We start from the raw sequence: 14,741 nt of genomic DNA on the forward strand, positions 1-14,741 counted from the left end.
TTCCATTGGGATCACGAGTGCCTTGGTACTCAGATGTCCCCACCTGTCATCCTGTACATGTTCCTACAGAATTAGGAACTGCACCTCCAGAATTAGGTCAAAGTCACATCTGCCTGTGGAGTTGTTGCCCCTATTGCCACGTCAACCCACGTTCTGTGCTTCAGAGCCTGGTTCTCACGACCCTTCCAGGATGGATGAAGGCATCTCTACCACATTCCAGGCAGGAGCCTTGCGTAGGTTCTGAGCACAGCCAGATGAGTCCAGTGCATAGGTTCTGAACGTGGCCAGTTGAGTCCAATCCACCCTACTCTGCATGTTTGAGTTACCTGTGCTGCAGGTTCTCTGCCGACACCCGGCCAGTCCTGCTTGGATACCTGTACTCAGGGACTGACCGTCTTGTAATTGTGATAGTAACCAAATAAGCACAGCCAGCAGGACAAGTCTGCCCTTAAATCAGTCCTGTGCTAGCTTTCCAAGCTAAGGATTAAAAGACTGAAGATTCTTGTGAAAATTCTGAGCCTAGGTCGTCTGAGGATGGTGTGTGCTTATGTTGGACTCCCCCTTTTGGGTTTAATTGGAATAACTCAGTGAAGTATGTTTTGTTTCTGTACAAATTTTTAATCCTGGTCTCATATGTGGTAATTGGAGTGGAATTGGGAGTGGGCTAGGATACCAGTATCACGGCCATTCAGAGATATAGTCCAATGCAGTTTTATTCAGAATTAGTTCTGCCAGAAAGCTTCCATCACTCCTTCAGCTTCTGGGGGGAGCCAGAGGGCCAAGAGGAGCTGCTGGGTAATCAGGATTGGAGGCAGAAGAAAGCAATCACTTTACCTTCCTAACTTCCCTCTGAAATCTCATTCCAATTTTGTGGCAGGTTGATCTCATGTCACTATCTGTCCACCAGATTTTTTTTTAAAGATCAATTCTAGTTATTTTTATTAATATAAACTATAAATAACATACATTTTACATTCCATCATTTTTAAGTGTACAGTTCAGTGGCATTAAGTCATAACCATCACCACCATCCATCTTCACAACTTTTTATCATCCCAAACTGAAACTCTGTACCCATTAAACACTAATTCTTCATTCGCTACCTCCCCCAGCCCCTGGCAACCCACCATTCTTTCTGTCTCTATGTAGCTGGCTATTCTAAGTACCTCATATAAGTGGACTCATATGGCATTTGTCCTTTTATGGCTAGCTTATTTTATTTCACTTAGCAAAATATTTTCAAGGTTCATCCATGTTGTAGCATGTGTCAGAATTTCCTTCCTGTTTAAGGTGGAATAACATTCCATTGTATGTATATGCCACATTTCATGTATCCATTCATCAGTCAGTGATCACTGGGGTTGTGTCTGCCTTTTGGCTATTGTGAATGATGCTGCTGTGAACATGGATAGCCAGTTATCGGTATCTGTTTGGTCCCGACTTTCAATTCTATGCATATGCCCAGAAATAAAATTGCTGGACCAAATGATAAATCTATAGTTAATTTTTTGAGGACCCTTGCTACCGTTTTCCAGAGTGGCTGCACTATTTTAACAGCAGACTTTCACTCTTCTGTCATCCTTCCCATATTCTCATAACAGCCAGCATGGAGGGCATCGTCACCATTGTGGGCCTGAAGCCCGAAACAACGTACGCCGTAAGGCTGGCGGCACTCAATGGCAAAGGGCTGGGTGAGATCAGCGCGGCCTCCGAGTTCAAGACGCAGCCAGTCCGTAAGTAAAGCCAGCTGCCCACCTTTTCCCAGCCCACCCTCTTCTCCCTGGGGGCAGCGGGGGACCCTGAGCTGGCCCATGTCATTGTTCAGACCACAGCTTTTTGTCTTTCAGATCCCTCTGCTCCTGGAGGCCCCACCTCCTAGTTCTCTGGTTCTCAGTGACAGCTAACACACAGTCCCTTCATTCTCTCTTTCTCCAAGGGGTTGGGGACACTGTCATAGTAGCCGGTCCAGCTCGTTAGAAACAGCCGCGGGGAGGGCACCAACACGTTATTAAAGGAAGTGGGGAGAAAACCAGGAGTGGGTCATCAAAGGATCTGGGAGAGTTGCTTTTTGACAGGCCACAAAAGCCCTAAGCACCCGGTGACTTGCAGGACACGGGTATAGATGGTGACAGTTCATATAATGCATTGTGAGATTGTTGATGCAGCAGAGGTATTCAGTCAGAGACAAATGGAAACTGCTAGAGAATATGTGAGCAGTAGCAGAAACCCAGCAAAGCCAAGGGGAAGAGGTAGCCCTGGCCTTGGCCTTTTCTGATCCTCTCCCTCCCATAGCAAGAGCATTCCCCATGGCCTCTTTCAAGAAAATTGCTTCCCCCTCATTCCGCTCAGGGATGGATCTCTAGGTTTTCCTCTGCCATTCCCTCTTTCTTTAAACTACGCCTGTCCCACTGTGCCCTCCCTTCCCACCAGCAGCCAGGCTCCGGGCAAGCCCTGCTCCCGTCGTACCCCTCTGCAGACAGAGATTCTGCCCTGGGAAGCTCCTGAGTCCACCCAGCTAAAGAAGATACCATAGAGCTAAATTCCTAAGTGTTCACAGAGTTCCCTGGGCTCTCTGACCCCTGGATTTAAAATGCACCTGGGAGAATCCTTTGCTTCCTTCTCTTTGAAGCCAGGGGCCTGCAAAGGGACCCACTACCCTTACCTCTTCCCAGAAATCAGAAAGCCTGTCTCATCTTCCGTCTACAGGAATGGCTTCTTTCTCTGGATTTGAAGTAATTTGATAATTTGAGTTTCCAGCTCCGTGTGCTCTGCGGATTCTATTCATTATCTTTTACATCTTATTTTTTTTTTTTCTTGGGTCTGTCTCTTGTCTTTTCTTTTCGTCTGTGTTCCATCCATGGGAAATGCAGATAGCCCTCCTCCACGTAAGTGCCTCTTCATACCTCATTACCTGTTTCCATAGCGTTAACATCTGCTAGTTCTAGTTCTTAATTTAGTTCTGGTCCCTTTTTTGTCCCCTAGAAGCTGAAGTAGATGATATTGTCTGGGCCCTAACCACACTGACCTTAGTCTAGTTGTGCTGTTGTTAACGTCTGTAGGTTACTCCAAGAGGCTAACACTCTTCCTGTTTTAGAGCATGCAACTTCTGTGTCTTTGGAAATTGTGCTTATTTATTAAATTCTGTGTGTGATGATTACCCCACGGCAAAGATGATGTTTGCTGAGCCAAGCATGGTGGAAGTCTGCAGATGAGCCCCGAATAACACGCTATAGCCCCGCCTCACCTGCAGCCAGGATGCCGGGAAAGTGACCACAGCCCCACCAGGTCACTATTCAAAATACCTTGAAGGAAAAAAAACCTGAAAGGATTTTCATATTTGCTTTTAGGAGATAAAGGAATTGAGCTCAGTTGCTTCCTTGCTTTTTGTCTGTCAGCTTGGTAGCTGGAGGGGAATAGGAAGATGGTCAGGGAGGCTCCTACAGCAGCTGCCATAGTCAAAACATAGCATGAACTTTGGTTCTGAGCCATGGGCATGTCCCGCAGGCAGCTGTTGCAGAGTTAAGTCTCTAGTTCCAGTCAGCTCTGTTCTTTAGCGTGTAGTTACTTGCAGTGTGCATCTCCTTGTTTGGGGAAGACTAACCAGCTAATGTAGGAGCTCTTCTGCCATGCATGGTAGGGAAAGGGAGATCCTCACTGGAAGGACACCCTAATCATGGAAGCTGTACATAGAGGACACAGGGAACAAGGGTAACAGAGAGATGAAGTGTGGTTTGACCCCGTCAGCCTGCAGAGATGCTCCTAAACTTCCCTTCTCCTGAGATTTGGCTCTTCCTAGGCTGAACCAGAATAGCGGAGGGAGGTGTTACCCACACAGACACCGAAGAAAAAGTATTCAGGAAGCTGTACAGTCTTTTCAGAAAAAGGCTCCCTGCACCGGAAAGGTACCCAAGGAAGCTTATCTTTCTTACATTATTCAGAAATATCGCAGCAACAGCAAAAACTAAGTAGCTACATGTAGGTGTTCTGAGATTTTGAGCAAGTGCCAAATCCACCCTCAGCAGAGTTGGTGCCGGGATGAACCAGCTCTCGAAGGCATCAGAGTTGAGGGATGGAGCCATCAGGCCGGACTGACAAGTACCTGCTCTGGGCGTGCAGCTGCTGTGCCCTAAGCAAGTTTGGGAGGAGTCACTCTGGGCATGAGAGAACCTTCCTTCTGGATCTTCCTCTGATCTTTAACTCATGGTTCAACTGAGTCTCCAGGTTTCCTCTGGTCTGGATTTGATCAGTAAATGAATGCTGGCTTAGTTACATTAAAGAGAGGAAGGCTGGGATGAGGCTCCCCTCTGAGTTTCTAACCAGTAACTGGAGTTTGAGTACTGAATCAGAGTAACTGGGTCTTGGACTTCAAAGGCCACAGTGGTTTTCATGCATTGCCAGCTCAGTTCTTGCAAAGGTGAGATTTTATATATGTATAAATATATATATAGCAGAAGCTATATTTTAAAGCCAATGTTAAAAATGAAATTCTTAGTGAAATTTTAACTTTAAATTAAAATTTTTAACTACAAAAAAGAGGTCTCCGGACCTTGTTGTTTATTGTCTGATAGTATCAAAATGGATAAGTATCCACGACTCAGAGAAGCCCTTTGGAAAAGGGTGGTGTCATCTCTGCATTCCAAGTAGGTCGTGAATGCTACAACAGCAGGCATTGTTAGTGGTACAAAAAGTCAGTTTTTCTCAATCATATAATAAAGTTAAGGTCTGAAGAATCAAAAGGCAAACTTATTTTAGATAAGTAGAACCATGGCATATTCTTAGAATTGAGCATGCCTTTTGCAAGAACTTTAGCAGGATGAGGCAGTGAACATATGGGAACATCATATTATCACCAAAGATGACTTATTATGGTCTTTCTTTGTGCCCTGATAACCTTCCCAGAGTTACTGAAGTGAGGACTTAGCCCACAGAATATCCTGCTACCCCTAGACCCATCCTGAAAACAGATATCATTGGGAGGATGCTGCCAGCAGTTACCACTGTTATGACAAACCCACCCTTTTGCTGCTAGGAATTGAAGAACGAGACTTAGGAAGGACCTTCTCTGAATTCTTATTCCCATTTCTTGGAAGACACAAAGGTTGTCTGAATTTAGGTAAACAGAATCAACCACCAGTTTAGCTGTGTGCTTGCACTGAGCCCAAGAACCAGTGGCACTGGTTTCTGATGCCAGCTCACAGCACCGCTGACACTGCACCCCTGTCCTGTAATACTGTTGGGATGCAGATGCACAGCAGGATCCCATGCCACTGGAGTTGTGCCCTGGTTACACTCCAAGCCCTAGGGAAGAGAAGGCACAGAGTCAGCAGAGGCCAGTGTGCTGCACAGGGAGGTGTTGCTGCTGGACTCCTGGACTGCCAGGTGTCAGGTGAGACCAGCGCATTTGGCACCGGTCTCATCACTTGAAGTTTGTTGAGATGTCTCAATAATGGGATTACTTTCTTGGTTCTTTAATAGACCTCTCCGTGTTTAGAGACATGGATACGTCAAAGCAGGGATGAGCGGGGGAGCTAGTAAAAGCCACAAATTCTTGTGCTTTCAAGCTGCCAGTTAGTAAGCATGGCTTACCTGTTTGGAGGTTCCTTTGTGTGTAGTTCATGAATGTGCATGAAGGTCATGAGGAAACTGTGACTCCAAACAAACAAATAAAACTCTAACCTGGGAGAATGTGCCTATTTCATGTTATTTTTTAAGCCAAATGTCTGCATGCCATCAAGACACTCAGGAGGAAAGCTCACAACCTCTGTTTGCCTTGCGAGGGGCTACTTCTGTGAGACTCCTTACAACTCGCTGTGAATCCTCCCCTCCATGACTGAGCTACCCACCTTTATAATTTCATTGCCCAAACAATGCATCTTAATTTGCTTCTGTACCATGAAGCGAAATAGACAATTTCTTTTAGAATATAGAGATTATGAATGAGTCTCTACTTTTTAAAAGAGGCATCTTGAGATTTTTGTTTTCACATGTTGTCCCCCAGGTGGCGCACTGCAAGTATAAGTTAAACGGATTGTCATATATGTGGTTAAAGCACGTAAAATTCCATCTCTTTGCCAGAATAATATGGACAACTATGCAAACAATTCAAGCCAAACAAAGAAAAGAGAGGGAAGGAGACCATCTAATAATGATGAGTTACGATTCTTTGTTGCTTTGATTCCAGTGACACTGTACTCATGGTTTAATGAGATGCCCTCATATGGAAGGTCAAGGAAGACAAAACCATGAGTATTAGATATTAAGGCAGTGTCGGAGATGCACTGAGGTTTTTCCAAATTTTCATCTAGCTCTCGAAGGGGACTTGTTTTGTGACTGTTGATGGGACTACTTCCAAATATTTGCCAATGAAAAACCAAAGATCCATTCAGTGTCCCAGTATCTCAGATGCACAAACAACCATCCTCTACACAGAAGATTGGCTAGAATTTCAGTCCCAGTCTCTTCAACATTTCTGTTCTCTGGAGGAGTGAGAATAATCCTGAATATTATTTGCATGGCTCTTCTGTAGCAGCCTCCAAATAACCACATTCTATAGGGGAGTTTTTGGAAGGCAGCAGTGGTTGCAGCATCATCTGTATGATAAAGGATCATGAACTTCACCCAGTAGTACACATTAGGTAGGACAGCCATTTCTGTTTCATTCAATCAGATGTTGAAATGAGTGAGGCATGTAGGTTTTGCTATAAATAAACTCATATATGGAAATATATACCTATATAGAAACACATATATAGATGTGTAACATGAAAAGCCAATGTCTATTTTCTCCTTCACTGGTTCACCTTAAACTGAGGTCCAAATTCCCTTTCCTCCTATACCTCTGGTCCTATGGAGACAGCTGGTCCTGCTGAACTGGATATTTGTTTTCAGTCAAGGTTTGAGGCTTGTGCAGCTGTTCCTGGGCCAGACTTTACCTGAACTGCAGGGTTTGGCAGGTGCACAGCCTCAAGGTTTGAAGTTAGAGAGAGCCCTGCTCCTCGCTGGTGCCCTGGCCACCTGTTCAAATACAGTGTTGTTCTTCCCACTGTAACTTGCTTCAGCTCCTCATACTGACGCCCCAGGGTTGTTGCTTCCGTTTTTTTCATTCAGTATCTGTGTACCTCAATGATCTTTTTTCCCCACCTTCATTTTTCTTTCTTCAGCGGCATCTGCTAGCTCGTCTACCCCTGTTCCATTGTCTCCACCAGATAGTGAGTATCATTTTCTTCATCCATCTCTCTGCAGGTCGCTTTCCAGCAGCCACAGTTTGTTCTGCCTAATGTTATCTCCTTCACCAGGTGATAATTCAACTCAGTTGGCGGAAAGCAGCGTCGGGTTTTAGAGAAGCAGATGAGAAGAGAAACAGGCATAGGGCTTCTCAGATCCATGAGGGGCAGCCTTCCCTGAAGGAGAGGCAAGGGAAAAGCATTGCTCTGGATAGAAACCCCTGCAGGCAGGATCCCCAAGGCAGCTTCCCTGGGGTCACCCCTGTCCTCAGGATTCTGAGTGGGCTGGATCAAAACTCGTATTTGGAGAAGCCAAAGGAATTGACCAAGAAAAATGTCTCCTCTGCAGGGTCATAGAAAATGTGTTGGAGTGTTTTGTTTTTACCCTTCATTTTAATTGGCACAGTTGGATACAGACATTGAAATTAGATAGGGAGGCCTGTAGCTTTCGCTTTATCCATAAATGCATACTTTTCTTGTAAATATTTGTGGGAAAATAAACAGTGTCTGGCAGATGTGCCTGGCAGTAGGCGCTCAGGCAAATCGTTTAACCCTTCACAAGTGAGCCTTGTTTATCTCCTCTGTAAAATAGGATGCGTAGTCACCCACGTCCTGCCGCCCAAAAGAAAATCGCAAACATTTTAATGTTTATCAAGCTCTGCTTTACCCACCTGGGATCATTACCACCGAGCCAGCAGTAATGTCAACGGGTCGCTCTCAGGTTTCGTCATCCTGGCTAAGCCTTGCTTATTTCCGATCTAATGAATGTTGCTATCCTGTCCTTTTGTTCTTCTGAATGCGCAGGAGTAGAAGGGGCTCCAGGCCTGCCACTGTTTGGAGTTTTGAACCTAGCTTTCCAGGGAGGAATAGCAAAGTAAGACCACAGCTCAGTAAGACACAGGATGCAAAGCCAGCATCTGCCCAGAGTGGCAGACAGCAGCAAATGGGCAGGCAGGGTGGTGCCACCTGGCTGGCTTTATTCTCCTTGATATATCAGAAGCCCCTGCAGTTTGGGTTCAGACTCAGGAGGTGACTCAAGCCTCAAGCTCAGAAGCCCTCTGTCACCATCTGTTGACTCAGAAGCATGCCCACCGCCCCATGCAGTGCTTTTCCAGGCACTGTCCTGTAGCAGACGGAGTTCAGGCTTTGGAAGTAGACAGACCTGGGTTCAAATCACAGCTCCACTACTTCCGCCTGAAGCTCCATGACATAGGATAAGTCACTAAACCTCCCCAAGTCTCAGATTTCTTACCTCTAAGGTGAAGAATGGATTCCACTTACCTTTTAAGTGTTTGTAAAAATTAAAGATTAAGAGTGAAGAACACAAAACATACTGCTCAGAATTTAGCAACTGGAATTAATAGTCAGAATAAATGAGAGTTATGTTATCTCTTGCTGCGTGAGAGCCATTTGTCAGCAAAATCTCTGATCATCTCTTTTAAATAAGTATATTAAGGTATTTTCAATATGTATATTAAGGCCCAGCATGGCGTCTCAGGCCTGTAATCCTAGCACTTTGAGAGGGCCAGGGGCTGGATTGCTTGAGGCCAGGAGTTCAAGACCAGTCTGGGCAACATGGTGAAACCTTGTCTCTACTAAAAATATAAAAATTAGCCAGGCATGGTGGCATGCACCTGTAATCCCAGTTACTTGGGGGGCTGAGGCAGGAGAATCGCTTGAACCTGGGAGATGGAGGTTGTAGTGAGATGAGATCACACCATTGCACTCCAACCGGGGTGGCAGAGCAAGACTCCATCTCAAAATAATAAATAGATAAATAAATATGTATATTAATATTGATAACTAGGAGAAGAGAGTGAGAGAATACCTCCTGCACCATCTTTATAATGATGCCTACATATATATAATATATACACACCCATGTATATATACATATATAGCTATGAGTTTAATTTATCTCCATTCTGTCCTTCACCTTTCTGTGCCTTTTCTGTCTGTCATGTTTCCATAGCAACCTGGCCTCTTCCTGCCCTTGCAACCACAGAACCAGCTAGTGAGTACAGGGCTGAGCTGCTCCAGCCAGACCTCTGATCGCTTGTTGTAGAGCCGACTTCTAGGTTACAGCGCTGCCTGTTGTTTTCCCTTTTATTAAAAGCAACAGTTGTGAATGCATGAAGGCTCCTAGCCTGGTGTGGTTTCCTAAGCATGCTGTCTGCTTGGCCAAGAGAGCAAACCAAGCATCAGCAAAAGAACGGGGGTGATTATTGGAAGAATACTCCGTGCATGAGGAGGCCTTTCCAAATCGACTCTCTAGTTAAAAATAGACAAGAATTAGGGAAACGCTGAGGACACAAAAGAACAGCATCTCCTTCCTGGCTTTCGCTTTACTGTCCCTCCTTCTGAAATACACACGCTCATGTGCGTGTTAATTTAGCAGTAGAAAAAAGACTGAGAACCAGGGAAGGAATAGGAGAAAATGGCTGCTTGGGGAAAGGGAGAGGATGATGCCGAGAAGGAAGGAGCCGCTGCTTCCTGACAGCATGCCTGGCTTTGTCTCCCTGTATGCAGAGCACAGGGAAAGGAGAGAGCTCCTTCCTGCTGTCTCCTTTCAGGCTCCTGCCTCAGTGCTAGAAAAATGATGGGCAGAAAAAGCCTAATCCAGGCTCCCCCTGGGTTGAGAGTCCAGATGAAAGTGCTGGAATTTATCTCTTGACAATAAAGTCAAGAGCCAGACTGTATCCTCTTTTTTTCAACGTAGAGAACATTGCACAGAATCACTGCTGTAACATGTTCCAAACTGGTCTTTATAATGCTCTAATGAAGTAAGATGTGTGTGGAGGACTTGAATCCCCTGAAGAATCCATATGAGTATGTGTGCATGTTTGTAGTGTTCAAGCATCGAAGCTGTGTGGGAGTTTTAGATTTTATAATATTTCTGGTTGCACAGAAGAAAAATGGCATACATCCCATCAAGCAGAACGAGAAGGCAGAAAGCAGGTATGCCAAGTATAACTCCAGCTCCCAGGGCCAAGCTTTCCAATACACAATTGAACAGAGAAGAAAAGAGTTTCCTGGCTCTGTGTGTTGCATGAAATGGTTCTTTTTTTTTTCTACTGCAGAACGCAGCTCAGGGTCCGCTTTCTTGGTGTCCCTTCCGTGTGTGTGCTGTGATGAATTGTAATTCCTGATGCTTTTAAGGTTTCATTTTGTCAGCAGAGCAGAGCCGATGACAATAGGCTGTGCTCGCATGGGTTTAATTCAGAATATGAGTTTTGTGTTTTTTTTTTTACATTTGGAAAAGGAATGCAGCTAACAGCCTCCTTTCTTATTCTACAGTGTCACTCCTGTCCTTTTTCAGCCTGGCGCAATGTGTGTCCAGGCACAGTACGAGAAAGCTACATAACGTATTTGCACAACTGTGTCGCATTTAAGGTGACTCACTGTAGGTTGGTCCTCTCTGTTAGTGAAACACAATCTTGGCTCCAGATTTTGCCTGAAGAAGGAATTAGGTGTCTCTCCCCTGACGTGTCTTTAATTTTTAAACATCAGACATTTCTGCCCACAGATAAAATGCTTAGTTGTGACATACAAAGGGAAGAAAGTTTGAGTCATTTTATTTTGAACCACTTGACTACTGACCCAAATTGTAGGTCCCAGTGGATACTGAGATAAAGGGAAGATGTTCACAACTGGGCAGCAGCCTGAGTTTAGCATGAACATATTTCTCACCAGTAAGTGAAATGTAGCACATGTGAATTGCAGTGGAACTAATAGCAGAGTAGCTATCAGCATGTGAATATCCATCGATCATCAATCCATCAATGGGGTTGAAAATAAATATCTCCCAGTTTTGCCTGTGTGTGTGTGTGTGTGTGTGTGTGTGTGTGTGTGTGTGTGTACCCATTTATAATTATGAGGGAATAAAGATATTCTAAATAAAACCAAAGGAGCAATTGCTTAGTTGTATATAGTCCCTGAAAGTCCCCTTTGGCAGGAAGGTACCGGAATCTGTGTAATGCCAGACAATAAGAAAGAAGCATACATTCTATCAGCTCACAGTGGCAAGGGAAGAGGTAGCCTGGTTAAAGCATTTCTCTCGGGTTATTTTTAACCAGCAGTGTTCTTTACACAGAAAGGTGTCTTCATCTGCCTTCTTTGCCCTTCTCCCTCAGCCTCAATTGGCAATGGCCAAAACATTCCCCGGCCTCTTAAATTTAAGGTCAGAAACCCAAAATGCCTTTTAACAAGTCAAGATCACTCAGTCACAACATAGGACCAAAAGGAATGCTTTTACATCCACACAAGAAAAATTTTTTTTTTCATTGTAAATCTCAAATTTATGTCTTAGTGCAACCACAAGTCTAAAGATACAACTTTAACCACAACAGGTTGGGTGCCGGGGCTCAAGCCTGTAATCCCAGCACTTTGGAAGGCTGAGGTAGAAGGATCCCTTGAGCCCAGCCTGGCCAACATGGCGAAACCCCCATCTCTACAAAAAATAGAAAAATTAGCTGTGCGTAGTGGCACACGCCCGTGGTCCCAGCTATTCAGGAGGCTGAGGCAGAAAGATTGCTTGAGCCTGAGAGGTCAAGACTGGAGTGAGCTATCTTCACGCCACTGCACTGCAGCCTGGGTGATGAAACGAGACCCTGTTTCAAAACAAAAAACTTTAACCACAAATGGCCAAACATTTGCTTAATGTCAAACTCTCAGCGCATTAGGCCAAAGGTACAGTTTCTGCTGTTTAGTGTCAGCACAGCCATTGTCTCAACCATCAGAAGGAAACCTATTCCCTAGTCTGCGCTGGCCTCTTGCTTTATATGGGTCTTGACTTTAGGGAGGCTCACTGAGGCCTCAGGAATAATACGGGTTTGTGGAGAAAGAAGTGAGATAAGATCATCAAAGCCACCATCTCTGGCATGCATCCACCCAGCCTCATTCAGCCCATGCTCCCCTCTTCCTTATGCCACAGGAAACATGAAATGACGCTTTTTGATTTAATACAATCTTTTGTTCTTCTAGGGCACACAGTCTTCACCTTAAGATTCTCAGGACTTTTCCTTGATGACCCATATTCTGTTTCATTGCCCTTGTTTCCCAAGGATGCTGAGACATTTCTGGAATCTGTGGATAATAACTTGCTTTTTTCTTTTCCTTTAACAGTCTCCTGGATTGACTTTGACATCTGGTTCCTGACAGCAACACCTCCCCATTTCAAAACAAGTTTACATGCTCCTGATGTGGTATTAATATGTAGTGTTGCAGCCGTAGCTAATGCTTATTGGTGTTGTTAACCAAATGCTCTTTATGATTTATTATCCTATTTCTGGGCAGTTTTGCTGCCCTCCCAATGTTTCCTATATATGCTGCTAATTTAATTTAATTTCTCCTTTTATTTAGTCTGTGATTTTGTTGTTGATTTTTCTCCCTGCCCATTGTTTACATCAGTTTTTAATTTTTTTGTATTTTCCATGTGACCTCCTCCACTTTCCTTTCAACCAATCATGTGCGTGCGTATCATGTGACTTTGTCATGTGGCTTGCATGGTGCTGATGATGTCGTCCACGCTGGTGAACAGAAGGTAAAACTCTTTGTTCTGATTAGTGAAATAAATCTGGGACCACAGCCTGGCACGTAGGGCACACCCATTTCTTCCTGTCTCAGATTTCCCAAACAAAGCCATTTGAGAGATTCCCTCTTGTTCTCAATTCACATCCAGAATTCATCATTCCTTGCAAACTTGACATGACAATTTGATATCACGACAACCTTTGGTTTGGTATTTTGCTTCAAGAAATTTGGTCACACAAACTGTTCTCTACAGTCAACCCACATTAGCCACAGCACAGTTTGCAAACTGAATTTTTACCAGATGGTTCATAAAAATTATTTCCCAGAAAGGTGTTTGGCAAATTAGCTTTATAGCATTGTTGTTTAACTTTATCCGGTAGTTCTAAAGACCATAGTTGTTCTAAAATGAGTCACATTCCTGTGAAAATGTTTACAACCTTGAAATGCTACAGAGTGAAATATATCAATTGCAAAGGTTGTATTTGTTCAAAACCCAATGAGAGTGCTTCATAAAATTCATGCACATTGAGGACTTTCTGAAATAAGAGATTTAAGAATTCGGATTAGAGCAGTTTGGCTGTGATTACCGAGGTGTCACTTTTTAAGAGTGGCCCTCCCCCAGGGAGGGGGAGAAAATCAAAGCAAAAGTCACTTGATAATTACCATGACTGGAGATCTCCGTATAATCAAGAAACACATGATTGACCCTTGCAGCAAAGGAAATAAAATTATAGCCTAATTAAGTGCATAGCAATGACAAAATAATTAGTTAATATTGTGACTGTCACAACCTCATTAAAACATTTCTCGCTTACCAGAAAGAGAGAAGGAAGCCTCTGCTCACAGCTTCCCTCACTAAAATCAAACACCTATTCAGAACCTGCCCTTTGAGTCATATGCATTCAGTTTTCTCCTAACTGAAATGTTTTACTTCAAATCACACCCTGAGACATGGGCTACATGGATCACGAAAGCAAAACTAACACCAGTAACCCCCGGTGTGCCCATGCATGCAAGGGGTCCCTGTTTGACCTCACTTCTCTGAGAACTGATTGGGCGACATCCACACAGACAAAACCGTCAACAGCTGGTCTCGCATGTCCTTTGTTCCTGGTCTGTTCTTGTGTTTCGTTCTCCTCCTGTGTGTTTAGCCCTGTGTACCTTCCCTCTCGTTCACCCTCCACATTTCCCATCTCTGAGCACCTCAGCTTTATAGGGATGTCAGCTTGGCCCCAGTGTAGTCCCATTTACAGCCAGACTCCTGAACTTGCCTATGAGCCATCCTCATTTCCAAAAAGGAGATATTGGGTGTTGACATTGTACGAAATAAGGTGGGATTGTCCCAGAAGCAGAACATCTGATAATCTGATGTAGTCCATGCCAATAAATTGGCCTTACCTTTAAAAATCATCTGGATTTGCAAGTATTAGGACAGAGAATATAGAGAGCTTAAGATTTTCTAAACTACAAGTCCTACCCAAAATATTATATTTTCATGATTTCCCAAAGGTTGACCATCAGCAAGACTAGACATTTTTAGACTTGTGATGACTGTTCGGTAGTTGATGTTCTGGAAAAAGATCTGGGCCTTCCCCATGAAATCTTAAATGTGAGCATTTACTGGATGTTGAATTTGAAACCTATTCATTTCTTTTTAAAAAAACAAGTTTGGTCATTTCTGTGCAATGCTATAATTTGGAGCGAAACAAAGCACAATGTTAATAAGGTAGACACTAATTCACTCCTCTAAAGAGAGATCTCTACCAGACATTTTAAGCCAGGGCAAGAAATGTTTAAAGATGTTTTCTGAAGTTGCCATAGAAACATTCCTTAGCAGTCTTCTTGGCTGTTGATAAAAAATGTGGACAGTACTTAAAAAATATATATATATATCACTGAGGGCCTTAGAGAATTCCAAAGCTATGATTACCCCCTCCTGGAACTGTGTCCTCATCCATGACGGACCCTCTCCTGCCATCTGCAAGG

General features: G+C 43.9%; 1 protein-coding gene across 12 annotated transcripts in view; it reads left to right on the forward strand.

Moving 5' to 3' along the window:
* LOC105493592 (neural cell adhesion molecule 1) overlaps positions 1-14,741 on the forward strand; it is a 313,546-nt gene that overhangs the window by 268,925 nt on the left and 29,880 nt on the right. For 6 of the 12 annotated variants that reach the window (XM_071075578.1, XM_071075579.1, XM_071075580.1 and 3 more), the window contains 2 exons: positions 1,602-1,733; positions 2,871-2,885. In XM_071075578.1, the coding sequence (XP_070931679.1) occupies positions 1,602-1,733; positions 2,871-2,885 (147 nt within the window). The remainder of the gene's footprint in view (positions 1-1,601; positions 1,734-2,870; positions 2,886-14,741) is intronic. The other 6 variants (XM_011761369.3, XM_011761371.3, XM_011761376.3 and 3 more) reach the window with 1 other exon arrangement.

This window comes from Macaca nemestrina, chromosome 12 (assembly GCF_043159975.1).
Source record: "Macaca nemestrina isolate mMacNem1 chromosome 12, mMacNem.hap1, whole genome shotgun sequence".
Classification (NCBI taxonomy): Eukaryota; Metazoa; Chordata; class Mammalia; order Primates; family Cercopithecidae; genus Macaca; species Macaca nemestrina.